The following is a 15,984-nucleotide window of genomic DNA, read 5'->3' on the forward strand; positions in this document are numbered from 1 at the left end:
AATGAACCGGGCGTGTCTGTGAAGTTGGCATATCATTTTCGCACAAAAATAAAAGTGTCGCATGCAGTCGGTTCTATAGGTCTATGAAATATTTCTCAAAAACAGTCGATTCGAAAAAATTCTGCTAACATACGTAAAGCATTTTCCAAATCAAAAATAAAAAGAGCATGCAGGCGAGTTCCCGATACCTGTGGATTTTGCAATGTCTGCTAATTTTATGAATTGTTTAAAAATTTTTAATACCGCTCTAAAACCGAGTATTATAGAGAGAATACCGCCAAAACCGAGTAGAGAGAATAGTGTGATATGCTGTACGAAATGTCGCAGTTCCGGTTTATCTAAAATATTTCTCGAATAGTTCTGAACATACTAAAGCATTTTCCAAAGAGTTCCCGACCCTGGCAATGTCGTATGATTGTTTAAAAAAATAATACCGCTCAAAACCGAGTATTTAGAAAGAATAGGGTGATATGCTGTACGAAATGTCGCAGTTCCGGTTTATCTAAAATATTTCTCGAATAGTTCTGAACATACTAAAGCATTTTCCAAAGAGTTCCCGACCCTGGCAATGTCGTAGATTGTTTAAAAAATTAATACCGCTCGAAAACCGAGTATTTAGAGAGAATAGGGTGATATGCTGTACGAAATGTCGCAGTTCCGGTTTATCTAAAATATTTCTCGAATAGTTCTGAACATACTAAAGCATTTTCCAAAGAGTTCCCGACCCTGGCAATGTCGTATGATTGTTTAAAAAATTAATACCGTTCGAAAACCGAATATTTAGAGAGAATAGGGTGATATGCTGTACGAAATGTCGCAGTTCCGGTTTATCTAAATATTCTCGAATAGTTCTGAACATACTAAAGCATTTTCCAAAGAGTTCCCGACCCTGGCAATGTCGTATGATTGTTTAAAAAATTAATACCGCTCGAAAACCGTGTATTTAGAGAAAATAGGGTGATATGCTGTACGAAATGTCGCAGTTCCGGTTTATCTAAAATATTTCCCGAATAGTTCTGAACATACTAAAGCATTTTCTAAAGAGTTCCCGACATTAGCAATGTTGTACGATTGTTTAAAAAATTAATACCGCCCAAAACCGAGTACTTAGAGAGAATAGTGTGATATGCTGTACAAAATGTCGCAGTTCCGGTTTATCTAAAATATTTTTCGAATAGTTCTGAACATACTAAAGCATTTTCTAAAAAGTTCCCGACCCTGGCAATGATTGTTTTCAAGCGGTATTAATTTTTTAAACAATCATACGACATTGCGAGGGTCGGGAACTTTTTAGAAAATGCTTTAGTATGTTCAGAAGTATTCGAGAAATATTTTAGATAAACCGGAACTGCGACATTTCGTACAGCATATCACCCTATTCTTTCTAAATACACGGTTTTCGAGCGGTATTAATTTTTTAAACAATCATACGACATTGCCAGAATCGGGAACTCTTTGGAAAATGCTTTAGTATGTTCAGAACTATTCGAGAAATATTTTAGATAAACCGGAACTGCGACATTTCGTACAGCATATCACCCTATTCTTTCTAAATACACGGTTTTCGAGCGGTATTAATTTTTTAAACAATCATACGACATTGCCAGAATCGGGAACTCTTTGGAAAATGCTTTAGTATGTTCAGAACTATTCGAGAAATATTTTAGATAAACCGGAACTGCGACATTTCGTACAGCATATCACCCTATTCTCTCTAAATACTCGGTTTTCGAGCGGTATTAATTTTTTAAACAATCATACGACATTGCCAGGGTCGGGAACTCTTTGGAAAATGCTTTAGTATGTTCAGAACTATTCGAGAAATATTTTAGATAAACCGGAACTGCGACATTTCGTACAGCATATCACACTATTCTCTCTAAGTACTCGGTTTTGGGCGGTATTAATTTTTTAAACAATCGTACAACATTGCTAATGTCGAGAACTTTTTAGAAAATGCTTTAGTATGCTCAGAACTATTCGAAAAATATTTTAAATAAACCGGAACTCCGAGATTTTGGAAAATTAGCAGATAATTTTTTCAATGGACTTTTTTGGCAAAATGAACAGAACTATATTAAAAAGTATCAGGAACTATAGAACTCGACTGCATGCGACAAGAACTGCCTTTTATTTTTGATCTGCTGGAAATGGTATGCCAACTTCACAGACACACCGGGCACATTGCCATCCATCACTATCAAGTATTGGGACAAAAAAATTATGAAATCGTTGCTGAATTTTGACAAGTCGGTACGATTAAACGAAAAGAATACCTCAGACTCAACGTGTCCACTGCGTCATATCAAATAAAAATTATAAATTAATTGTTAAAGATTACTCATTTTCGAATAATTTTACTCAGCACAAAATAATAAATAATAAAATAATAAATAATATGTTCATAAATAAATGTACTTATTGAATTAAATTTCCTCACAAATCTATTTTTTTTTTCAAAACAACAGTCGTTTTTGTTCGATCCAACTAATCAAATTAATATATTAAATCTCACAACGTTTCGACCGTAATTTCGGTTCTTTTCAAGTGAGAATCCCGCAATCCATCCGCATAATCCGCATACAAAAATCAATTCAGAATTGTCTGAAACGCGTTTTTAACTGCACTTTTGTGAGTCAAATATTACTACTGCCTCACAAAAAAATCTATAAAAAATTCCCAAGTTTTCGGCTCAACTTTGGACCAGTCTTAAAATTTTTATAATACTCCCTAGAATATTCCTTATAAATTTCAAAGAAATAGAAAATGGGATTTTCGAGATATTCAAATTCTTTTTTTTACTTTACTGGTTTAAAATTATTATTATAAAAATTTGGAGTAATTTTTTTTTTAAACTTATGTTCAATGAATTTGTTTTCTTAGACGTTGTCTAATAGGCAAAAAAATTTATTGAAAATTTTGCAGTTCTCATTTTGCGCAGGCTCTATTTCAGAAACGCTACATTTTTATAGAAATAACGTTCTTACATGAGTATAGTACTCGTAAAGACCTGTTAAAAAACGAGCAGCTATCAAAGTAGAAAGGTCGAAGTTTGACTCCTTGCGAATTGGCGTGGAATGCCCTATATATATATATTGCTCGATATATTGTCACGTCTTTATCGCGCCCGAGGCGCACGACGGATCAAAAGGGTGAGGGAGAGAAGGATGGTAGGCCTCTCCGACGGTCCTCTCGCACATTCGACAATACAATAACCGGAATTTTATTGTTGGGCGCCAGACGCGTAATTTCGCGTCCACTAACGTACGCTAAGATCGCGAAAAACCAAAGAGACGCCAAACGCGATAATTTCGGTGTGCGAGGAATCGGCCAGCTCGACCTAACGATTATGGGCGGGGTTGATGAAGGGCAGCACGATATTCGGCGGGGTGATGCATAAATCACGAACTCCGGTAGTTAACAATGAATAACAACGTTTATTCTTAGGTAACTCTCAGATGAAATAATAAGTACCAGTTCGGCTTCCATTACTCAACCGTAGAAATCAAGCAAATAAATGATAACGCCGACGACAGGATTCCAACAAACAATAAATGAAGAAATGAACGGAGCATTACGTTATTTTACAGTAAACGCGCGGAGGGCGCGTTACCAAATAAGAGAATAATAGTAGAAAACTAAACTTACAACTAATATAGAACATCGGCAAAAGATACGACCGAATACGAAATAATCGGGGTAGACGCGAAATAATAGTGCCACTATAGGAAGTAGGATCGAACGTGAAGTATCGCGAAATGATGGTGCGTCACGCTCAGAGCGCGTGAACGCAACGTTCAAAGTCGCGCAGGAATTCTGTCGCAAAATTATCTTAACCTTAGTCTAACGTAAGTAGCGCAAGCAACGTCCCCACGCAATTACGAACGAACGCAACATACATTATCGCCAGTAATTTTCTAACGCGAAGAATGATGCGCCGAGGCGCTCAGCATAACGCGAAATACTAGAACTAACGCGAGTAAAGGTATACGGAATTGCCGCGAGTAATAATGGAACGCAATAATAAGCCAACGCAAGTAACATCCTAACGCAAGTAATCAGTCGACGCGAGCAATATTCTAACGCAAATAGTCGACGCGAGCAATTTTCTAATGCAAATAGCCGACGCGAGCAATATCATTCTAACGCAAATAGTCGACGCGAGCAACATTCGAACGCAAATAATCAATGAACGCGAGCGACATTCTAACGCCATTAATGAGTTGATGCGAACAACATTCTACGCAAATAATATGTCGACACGAACAACATTTCAATGCAATTAATGAGTCGACGCGAGCACAGTATAACGCAAATGATAAGTCGGTGTGACCGACATTCTAACGCAAATAATATCGCGTGTGAAATCTGATTGTGAGTCTCGACTGGGCGAATTATGACGCACAATGAAACACGCGGTTGCGGACACGAAGATCGCGAGAAATGGCGTATTCGCGATATCGAAAGTCGTCATTAACGCGCCTACCACGATCTCCAGGAGCTCGCAATTTCCGGTCGCGATTCCATGGCCACGAGACCATTCCGGTGCCCCTCGCTTTCGCTGTCGATCGCTAAGTCAACGCCTTGTCGGCGAATACGCTAATTACCGAGATTATTCCCGAGCGAGAGCGCGACCCGGAGGGCGGTGTCGTGGCTTTACACCATGAATATTACGCGAGGCAACCTCACCGTAGGTCAGCTTTCTCCCGAGGATCTGCTGTCGCCGCCCTAAGGGCCAAGAGATCAACGCCAGAAGGCTGGAATTGCGGTTCAATTTTCCGACACGTCTACTGTCGAGCGAGGACGATCCAGGAGTGCTCGCCGAAATTCGCTCGATGGCGGAATCGATAGCGCGCCCCACCCGGGGCGTACGCGGCCCCTCGTCGTATCGCATCGCGCATAAACATAAGCGTAAGAAATTGATTGATTTGTATATATATATATGCAAAAGGAAGTAGACCAATCCATCTCTTTATGCATATGCTTATGCACCTATGCAAGTTTGTCTGGATAACCTTAAAAAAGCAACGTCAAGTTTTTTACAAGAAAAATTTATTTATTTTATTTTAATTAAATATTTTTATTTTATAATGTTACCTTTTTAATTCTTTGTGATTAAAATGATTCTTTGTAATATTATAATTTTATCAAGGAGAATTAAAACTACTATGCACTTAGGTTGATAAAAAGACCCTCAGAAATACAAAGATACATACCACTTGGGTTGAGTTAGGTAACACAATTTTGTTTTATTTTTTAAGAGTAGTTGCGCTACAATTATTTTTCAAAGCAATATATATATTCTTTTTGTAATTGGCGTAATTTAAAGATTTCATATATTTTTTTGAAATAACATCATTTAGTTTGAGTTAGGTAACGCAGTTTTGTGATATAATTTTGTTAAGGAGAAATAAGGCTACTACCACTTAGGTTGGTACGTATCACTTGGATTGAGTTTGGTAACGCAATTTTGTGATGTAATAATAATTTTGTTAAGGTATATATGTATATATATATTCTCTCTTTGTAATTGGCGCAGTATTAAAAGATTTCACATTTTTTTTTTTTATAGATATTACTTGTTATTTAGGTTTTTTCGAGGTAGATATCACTTGGATTGAATAAAGTAACAATTTTGTAATTTAATAATTTTGTTAAGAAAAATTAAAGCTACTACCACACCTAGGTTAGAATATTTTATTTATTTTTTAATTTAAAATTAATGATACTACCACTTGGTTTTTTTTTCGATGTATATATTCTTTCTTCGTAATTGGCGCAGTATTAAAACATTTCACATATTTTTTTTTTTAAATAGATACTACTTGTTATTTAGATTTTTCGAGCAGGTAGATATCACTTGGATTGAATAAAGTAACAATTTTGTAATTTAATAATTTTGTTAAGAATAATTAAAGCTAGGTACTACCACCTAGGTTAGAATAGATTTTATTTATTTTTGAATATAAAATTAATGATATTACCACTTGGTTTTTTTTCGAAGTAACAACCACGCGTGTACTTGGCCCCTTTTTTTATCTTTTTTGAAAAAAGTAATTTTGTACTGATATCATGCATTTTGTAGTGTTATGCATCCTCTTCTAAAAAGGGCATGTCATCCATATTCAAATCTATCGAAATATTGTTGTCGCTTTTTCCTCAATGCGAATTAGTTCTCTTGTTGTGCTTACTTCATGACCGGCTGTCATGGTTTAAAAAAAATTGGCAATTATACCGTTCAATAAAGCAAGTTTCAGCTTTAAGAATCTGTTTTTTGAATTGCAATACGATGATTTTTAAGGAAGTCATGAGCAATCAAAGTCAAAATGCTCATTTCTTGTTCAATCCACGATAAAAACTTTCAAAAGTAGAGATTTCAAGCTTTAAAATCCTTTTTTTTTTTAATTTAAATTTTGTTCATTTTTAACAGTTACAGCTGCTTGAATTTTGCCTATTTTTAAAGATAAATTTAGTGTTTTTTTTTAAATATCTGACACATTGAAGATAATGAAAGTGCTTCTAGCATGCTCGGATTTTAGATTTCGAATATGCAACAAAATCAATATGTAAGTATTTCTTCAGAAAAATGCATCAACATTGGTTAGCGCTTAAACGTTAAATTTTCTTTTTCAGCGTTAAAAACTAAAGCTACAATTTATTTAAACATTATTGGTGCAATAACTAGGTAAAACATCAATTTATATATATATATTTATATATATATATATATATATATATATATATATATATATATATAACTACATTGTATTTTTAAGGACTGTGATTTTAATTCATTTAGTTATGTGATATTATTTAATTTATTTACTCGATTATGTAGCTCTACTAAATTACAGTCTTTTGAATCTGAATCCTTTAAACGAAATTGGACAATTCGTTGAATCTAAGTTTATTAGATTTTATCTTTCTTCCTATTTTTATCCGACACTGTATACTTGTCGTAACTTTTCGTTGGATCAAAAGGTTTCTATCTACTCGCTGGAAAAATGTGTTTATTCCTCTCGTACCATGATCTAATGAGAAATAACATAAAAGATAATTATACAAAGTATTCTTTTAATGATAAATACCTAAGTAAAATTTTTCCCGCATGTGATTCTTCGGTTTCGACAGAAGCATCGTGCATAACACGAGTATCATCATGAACGTCAAATGTGAACAGAGGTTCGCTTTTTCCTCGTGCCTAATCGCAATATTACATACATTAAAATAACATGCCAACATTGTGATATTGCTTCATAAGTTTTATCATTTAGTATCTTTACCTTAGTTACAATAAAATCGTAAAACGTATAATGGTGCGGTAATATAAGAAAGATCCTCCTTGACATACATTAACTGATCGGCCATTACTGTTTTAAGCTCGCTGAATTCACGCCTCAGAACTTCTAAACATCTCTGAAGAAGCTGATAGATAAAATTACCTGTATCTGAAAATTTAATTTATGCAGTAAAACATTATATATATATATCACGCCAATGTTACTCCAAAAGTGACACTGGAGTATTTTAATAACTTAAAAATTCTCTAAATTACTAAAACATTCACCTTTTTTCATTATAACACTCCAACGATGGCCATCAGATCCATCTCAATAACTGAATGAATTTCTTCTTCCTTCAACGCGTTCTGCTTTCTAGCCCATTCTTGCCTCAATTCTTCCTTAAGTTTATTTTCCTCCTCCTCCTTTTCCCTATCTGGCAAGAAACTTGTATCTACATCTGGATTTTTCTTAATCACGGGGCCATCAGATTGCACATTTTCTGACTGCGGGGATTTTTCGGCATTGTCTTCGTCAGAAGACATCTCAGCTTCATCTTCGTCTTCGTCCAGATTAAAAGACAAAGCTTGAATCTGTCTCTTTTGTTTGTTCTTTTCTGTCTGCTTCGCCGCTAGCGTTTTTTTTCCTTTTCCTGCTCTTTTTCACGTTCCTTCTATCAAAGCATAAAACACTAGGCAAAAATCACATAACATTCAGAGCAATGGGCAGAAATCACACACACACACACACACACACACACACACACACACACCACACACACACACCACATAGTTATATACATAGATATATATGTAACTTTATATTCATATTTTTAAATAACAAATTTTTTTACCGGAATTATCTGTATCTTTTTCCTTTTCAGTAGGTGTAGTAGGCGGGTTCAGACTCGGGAGCTCCGAGGGGGGGTGAGGGAGGAGGGGTATCGGATTTCGCGGGGGGGGGGGGGGGGGGGGAGGAGCGGGGTATCGGGTTACACAGGGATATCGGGTTACACAGGGGTATCGGGTTACACAAGGGTATCGGGTTACACAAGGGTATCGGATTTCGCGGGGAAGAGGGGGGGGGGAGGGGGGTTGACCTTGACATACCACCGGGATGAGTCACCGGGATGAATCACCGGGATGACTCACCCGCGCCGCGGGTTCGCGGTCGCGGTCGCGCCGCGGGGGCCGCGCGAGGGCCGCGCGAGGGTCCGCGGGAGCCGCGTGGGGGGTCCGCGGGGGCCGCGGAGTCCGTCGCGCCGCGGGGGCCTCGTTCGCAACGACGCCGCTAGGCGGCGCACAATGGTAAGACTAACTCGATAGGGCACTGCGTAGTAGCGTGTTTTTTGTGTTTTTTTGTCGATGACGCATCGAACCTGTCGGGACACGTTCGTCGTAAACAACATTTTTCTAGGAAAAGGAGGGCGGTTATCGCGCGTAGACTAAACAATCGATTATCTCGTAGACTAAACAATCGAACCTGTCGGGACACGTTCGACGTAAACAACATTTTTCTAGGAAAAAGGGGGCGGTTATCGCGCGTAGACTAAACAATCTATCTACGCAGTACGTGAAAGACAAAGGAAAAAAATGACGTCATCGGGACGATGATCGACCCGATAACGCATCGAACCTGTCGGAACATGTTCGTCGTAAACAACGTATGATAAAAGTTAGGTATAGGGAAGGACATGCACGCAAAAGAAAAATACATCGTTCGTTTTAGGGTGTAAAAAAAGCCTGTTTATTTAACTCTTCTTTTACACAATATATCTTACGTGCTAAAAAACTAAAGCTGCGAGCTCACAATCGATGAGCTGATTCGTATTGAACGCATCGCTAGCGTATATTGCATTCGACGCTTCCCTGGGATCCGTCACGGTGGACGCGATATCGGAGAACTGCGCAAATTTTGCATCGACCGCCGCAAGGATTCTGACCAAACGATCGAATCTCGCTTCGATGCACCGATCGAGATCGAACATACGATGCAGCGTCGATTCGGTCATCATCAAGCGTACGTTTACAGATTCGAGACGTATGAGTTTGATGTTATTAACCGTCATACAAACTCTCACCGTTAGCGGTCCAACATTTATAAAACTATGGATATCTTTGAAGTCGTTGCGAAAGAAATTCTGAATATTTCGTCGTTGCTCGTAGAGTGCCTTCCACGATTCGAGAGACAACAGCAGTTCCTTTCCTCGATGATCTCCAACGGCGATCTCCACATAGCTCGGTGGGCCCACATTGATGCCAATTTCGAGGAATTTGTATCCCGTAGCTGTCAGCGCGTATCGTCTGCTGAGTATACGTACTGCGCGACGGTCCCCCGAAATGCTGGATAAAAGAAATAAAAATAGTTTTTTGTATTTTTCATAAGTATTACAATATGCAAAGATATAAAAACTGGGGGGAGACTCTATATGTTAATTTTCTCTCAAACGAAACTTACCTATTGCATCTGGCCTCATACGTTTGAGTTTCAACGTTGTGAATCGGCACGTAATAATTCACGGCATTCACGCGTTTTGCACCGTTGTTGCTGCTGCTGCTGTTGCATCCTTCAAAGGAGAACATTTTTTCGCTCTCTAGGCTCTGAGAAGTTGTCCGTCAGTACAAGCGATCGCGACGAGACTGCTCATTTGAAATTACTCGAGTATACGCGATAACTCCAAAAAGTAATGATGTGGTGGTGGGGGAAGGAGGAGCGGGAGGGGGAATTAATGTTTATAGAACTGCGCAGTGGATTTTTTTTAGGAGAGAGGGAAGTAAAGCCTACTCTAACGGTGATGATGGAGGAGGGGAGTAAGAAATAAAACATAAAAAAGTTATATATAATATATTTATTAAAAAAAGATCGCAAATCTTTATGGCGTCGCGCGCGACCACCAATTAAATAGTTTTATTACATTTTGTAACGCGCAATTCTTTTCATGTTTTCCGCATCGCATAGTATTGGTGTCATCTAGTTTATTCAAAGATTCGATATCTTCGTAATGCGCGTCCAGAGTCTCGACGATTAGGTTTTTTCGCGCATAATTCTCCAGCAGATCCACCAGCCATTCTCGTTTCTGGCATCCCTTGACGTACACGAGAGTCGGCATCTCGTCGTCATCGTCTTCTTCTTCTTCTTCTTCTTCTTCCATACCAAGCACGGCCGACGTAATCAGGCGTTTCACCATGCTGTACGGTACGTTTCCATCTTCCCATCGTAATCCATGGTGATTGTGAATCAACCAGGTAGCGCACGATTTATCGGATTTTGTGAGGAGATTCCACGGCATGGGGTACGTAAAGATATGATGCGTCAGAACGCAGCCTTTTCTCAGCACCGCCACCTCCTTCACGACAAATTTCATCCCGACGAGGAATCCTTGCAGGTCCACGAACGTTGGTACGGACATGACGAGATTTCTATATCTCTCTATCTCCCTCGTCGATGCGTCAATCGAGAGGAATGACATGCAACTCTGCGAACCGTCTCGCGACACTCTGATTTATACTTCCCCCTCCCTCCTTCCCTTGCCCCTCTAAATAATTGTATCGGAGACTGATGGAAAGAGAGAGAGAGAAAATAATATTCACGTCGACGTTGCCGCGAACACTCAGACTATTTTGCGCACCACGTTCGTCAACGGGTTGTACTCAATCACGCGGTCGTGTATGATGAGACAGTACGCGGAGGTATTCGGCGGTACGTTCTCCATGCAGTCGAATTCTATTCTGACATCCACGGTGGCGTTTTTGACGGATTCGTTTTGGCGGGAGCAATCGATGATCACGAACGGGCCGTTACGTAGAAAAGTCGAGACGGTGAGACTCGGCTCGAGATATTCGTATCCGTAGTAACCCTTGCAGAAACGCGCATACATATCGTACAGAATCGCCCATCTGTGTTTGCCAAAGTCCAAATTCAGATCGTCGTACGGATAAACTTCCGAGTTTAGATAGAGTTTTACGTTGGTCAAGTTGCAGTCGTCGAATCGGCTTGTGTCGGCTGACATGACATTCTTCCGACCCGTCTGCAGAGCGAAGACGACGTATCGCGGTTTCTCGAGCTGGGTCGCGGTCTTAATGGCCCACGAGTGCTTGGTCGTGTTCTGCAACAGGGGATACTCGTACAGATCCCACGAACGGAAACCCATACTTAGATATCGTCCGTCTTCCAAGGCGCGCAGCATCGACAGCTTGTTGATCTCGTTCAATACCACGTGAGGCATTCGCCATTGTATCTTGAGTATTTTGATAGTAGGCTCCAACGCGAGACTTCCCACCAGGGAATTGTTGTCGTTGCGCGCTCGTATCAAGATCAATTCGTGACGAGCGTTGATCACCACGCGTTTGTAATCCTCGCAAAATCCCAGTAACAAGTTGAGCGGTACGCAGAAATTGAAATATCCGTTCGGATTATTATGTGGTTCCCAGCCCGCGTTTCGCAGGATCACGCTTCTGTCGGACGATACCGTAACGTAGTTCTTCAGCGTGCTGGTTATTCCTACGTTTCTGCAACGATCAATCTCCATACCGTCGAGCTCGTATCGAATCTCATCGAACATAAACGCGACGCAATTAGTACCCAATACCACATTATCGACTTGGTCGGCTGCTCTGGTCACCGTCAATGTTCCTTCGATGTAGAGAAAACTTTCGCACGGCAACGTATACAGATCCTGCTGTTGTATGGGTATTCGTATCTCGTCGCTATAATCAAACGTTGTGTTGGCGTACGGGTTGTACGTGTGAGTCTCGATCTTGACGATGCGATCGTCAAAGACCGGCTCGCTTCCGATGTTGAGAATTTCAGTCATCGTTCAGATGTTTCGCACCGCGAATCCCAGAGATTGTAAAAACTTAACGTTCGACGCGTTGAGCTTCTTTCTCGTCGCTTGTTTAACGCCACCGAATGTCGACTTGACGATATCGTCGATCGGTGCAGCCGTAAAGATATTACTGTTATCTGTCGCGTGCTCCGAGTCGTTCAACACTAGCATCTCATGTGTCGCGCGTACACTCACGCTCACGCATACACTGGCGCGTTATCGCTCTCGCCGTCGTACGTGCAATCTGACGGTGATCTCTTCTCCGCGAAAATCGAGCAATCGTCCGTCTTGATCAGCGACGCGTATCGTTAGATTTGTAACGCTCCGCGCGATGATCGGCAGATAAATGATCTGCGCCGGCGTTTCCGATATCTTATATCCCGGTGGTACGCTCGGTGAAAATTCATGTATCGTATGAACACGTTTGCCGTTGCTGTACGCACCCGCGGTCACGTTACACTCCACGCGGATAATGTTTACGTTGATAATATTAATCGGTGCGTCCGATTCGTGCCACTGTCCCGGCTGCAATATACGCGTCGACGAGAATCCCAACAGCGATCCGACGTTGTTTGGTTTGTTAAAATTCACTCTGAAAGCGCACTTGATCTCGCTCTTCATCGTATTGTAATTGGCACGAAGCACTATCGGGTATTCCGCGACCTCGTCTTCGTAGCCGTTCGCGCGAACGGTCTCCTCTCGCGCGATATCCGCGATCGACGTACGACGATCGTCGTTGGAACGAACCACGCGTCGCGGACGTTTACGTGAAATTTCACGTTTCAAAAATTCATGTATGGCTCGTATCTCGTACGATCCCTCGGGAATCGTAATTTCCGTGTCATCCTCGTCGAAATAAAATTTATTATTCGAAGAATTCACGTTCGGAATCGTGTGATAAGTCTCGAAACACGTTAGACCGAGCTCGTAGTCACCGTCGCTCAGATCCACGGCGGGAAAATAGTGCTCCGCGAGGATGCTACTCTTCCCGGTCAGCGTAAACGTTATAGACATATCGGCGGAAGCTGGTCGACGAACACTGAGTCTCCGCACGGCGCGTTGTCAGGTTTTAAATTAACGCCGATCGTCATCAATCGTCCGGAGAAATTGCAAGCACAACTGGCCACAGATGCTCTGATCGTAGCGCTGATAAGACGTATGATTGTACTCAATTTTCGTCACGCTCGGTCCGAAATATCGCACCAGTTCTTTCGGTGGTCGAAGATTGCCGAAACTGTCGAAATATACGACTCGATCTCCCCTCTTGGCGTACGCTACCCAATGAGTACCGGGGCCGGCTGCATCGTCCAAATTCACGATACCGCTCTCGTTTCGACGTACACCATCGACGATCGGTAACGAATCACGCATGAAAACACCTCTGAAGAACGGTACGCGCATTCGCCTTGCCAGTCGACTCAATTGTACGTTAGTCGTAACACCCGTGGGCATATTTAACGTCTTCTTTGATGTTTTTTTTTTTTTAATCTTCAACGCTACTCCTCGCCCGCGTTTGTGTGGGCCGAGATACAATCCTTGTCCATATTTGTACGGAGCGAGATAAAGTCCGCGACCTTCCATGGCGCGATTGTGACGTTGCGTCTCTTCCAGCTGACGTCGCGCGGCTTTGCTAGCGTTCATCGCCGTTGTAATTCCGGCCGCTCCGCCGGCCAGAGAACCGAGAACTCCCAACAACGGTAGAATCGGCAATACGCCGCCTCGTTTCGCTGCCGGAAGTATCCGTTTTTTCGAATCCGCTCTCTTCTTCATCTTCATCTTCGTCTGGGTCTTCGCCTTTGTCTTCGCCTTTATTTTCAAACCCATTCCGAGCTTCGTCTTAGCCTTCATGGCCGCCCAGACGGCTGTAGCGGCAGCTCTCTCTCCGAGAGTCGAATCTTTCGCGATGACGCGTCCCAACGCTCTTTCGGCGAGTATCTCGTCCGCCGCGTGTCTCTCGGTGAGGCCTTTGTTACGCGAATAGTATATGTCGTGCTCGCGACACGCCGCGTCCAATAGATTTACACCCGGATCACCTCTAGCCAATCGTTCTCGCAAACGAGTTCCCGGACCGCAATACTGATAGCCAGGAATGTGCAGTTCGAACGGAAGTGCACCTATCGCGCGATTAAACAGGCCTCTACCTGTTTTAATTTTTTTCGTTGACATTCGCCGCAATCCTTTATCAATGGCGCGGGACCGTCGATGTGCGTTCGCTGCCACGGTTGATTGTAATGTGCGTCACAGCGACGATAGGTCTGAACCTCCAAATCCGCCTTTATATGCTGCGGAAGCTTATCCCACACATAGTAGACGTGATCACCACACACTTGCAATAAAACGGCTTTCGGTACGAATTGCAGCTGTTCGGCGCTAAAATCGCGAATGTCCGAAGGTCTCGACAGCAGGACGAACATCTTTGCGACTGAGCGATTCGCGATGCCGCGCACCTATAAATAGACGTTCGAACGAGAAAGTTCGATTCATTCGTACAAAGTGTGAGGAAAAAAAATGAGATTCGTGCGACAACCGTTGGCGATTCGCGTGACGAATTGCGACGACAGATCACGGTCGATGGGAGGCAACGTGGAGAAACGCAAGCACGGTACGATGTTACCGACTACTATACGCGCGATCATTTGCGGCCCCTCGAATTGCGGTAAAACCAACGTCTTGATAAGCTTGCTGGAAAGTCCGCACGGCGTACGTTTCGAAAACGTGTACGTATACTCGAAATCGTTGCAACAACCGAAATACCGATATCTGGAGAATTTATTGACATCGATCGACGAAATCGGCTACTTTACGTTCTCCAATAACAGTGACGTCATTCCACCGAGCGACGCGCGTCCAAACTCGATCTTCGTCTTCGATGACGTAGCGTGCGATAAGCAAGACTCTGTGAGAGAGTATTTCTCGATGGGCAGGCACTCGAGCGTCGACTCCTTCTATCTCTGTCAGACGTACGCGAGAATACCTAAACATCTGATACGCGACAACGCGAATCTGCTGATCCTGTTCAAACAGGATGGTACTAATTTGAAACATGTGTACAACGATCACGTGAATACCGACATGTCGTACGATGAATTTTGCGCGTTGTGCCACGATTGTTGGCAACAAAAGTATGGATTCGTAGTGATAGACAAGGACAGCGCGCTTTCGAACGGTCGATACAGAAAAGGATTTAACGTGTTCGCGATACCGCAAAAGCGGTCAGTCGTCGTCGATACGTCGTCGAAGGTGAAACAACGTTAGTGTTACGGAGAAAGAGATCGACACTCTGCATAATTTTTTCCCCCCCACGATGGCTGCGATCGACGGGAGCGAGACGATTCGCGAACGCGAGAAGGTTGTAAAAGAGATTGCGAAAACGAGTGATTCGATTCGCAAAAAACTACGCGCTTTGAAGACCGGTAAGATCGAAAAGGACATTGAGTTGGATACGCACTTTAAACCTCTCATCGAGCCGTTGAAAAAGATCGTCGACAACTCGAGCTTGATCGCGGTGAAAAAAGAGGAGCCGACGGAGAGCGTCGCTGACGCGAAAATCGAACCGCTATCCGTTCAACAGCGCGGGCAGGAGGAGGAGGATGCTACACCGAAGAAAAAGAAGAAACGATTAGACTCCTGGTCGGATCTTTCATTGACACCGCGTAAATCTAATCAATCGACAGTACTACCGATAACCTCTATACCGATAACCTCTACACCGACGCAAACCGTGCAACGTACAAGTCCCGAATTTCTTGAAACCGCGAAAGTTTTCGAAACCACGGACGACTCGATTGGGAAAACCGTTAAAAAGCGGTTGCAAACGTCGAAGGGTCGAGAATGGTTTATAGAATCGTTGGAAGATCACTTGGGTCCACTGAGCCGAAT

The 15,984-nt window shown here is 42.0% G+C and overlaps 2 protein-coding genes and 1 pseudogene across 10 annotated transcripts in view; 1 reads left to right on the forward strand and 2 right to left on the reverse strand.

Annotated features, from left to right (window-relative positions):
* Positions 1 to 15,984, forward strand: part of Spri (Src homology 2 domain-containing protein sprint) — a 541,914-nt gene that overhangs the window by 362,675 nt on the left and 163,255 nt on the right. The window lies entirely within an intron of this gene.
* On the reverse strand, positions 6,911 to 8,996 carry LOC139813889 (protein FAM50 homolog; annotated as a pseudogene).
* On the reverse strand, positions 8,376 to 10,689 carry LOC139813931 (uncharacterized). Its single transcript, XM_071779813.1, has 2 exons — positions 10,434 to 10,689; positions 8,376 to 9,704 (listed from the first exon to the last, which is right to left on the reverse strand). Exons 1-2 carry the CDS (start codon positions 10,687 to 10,689, stop codon positions 9,064 to 9,066), a joined length of 897 nt encoding a protein of 298 aa, XP_071635914.1. The 3' UTR covers positions 8,376 to 9,063.

Source organism: Temnothorax longispinosus, chromosome 1, assembly GCF_030848805.1.
Source record: "Temnothorax longispinosus isolate EJ_2023e chromosome 1, Tlon_JGU_v1, whole genome shotgun sequence".
Classification (NCBI taxonomy): domain Eukaryota; kingdom Metazoa; phylum Arthropoda; class Insecta; order Hymenoptera; family Formicidae; genus Temnothorax; species Temnothorax longispinosus.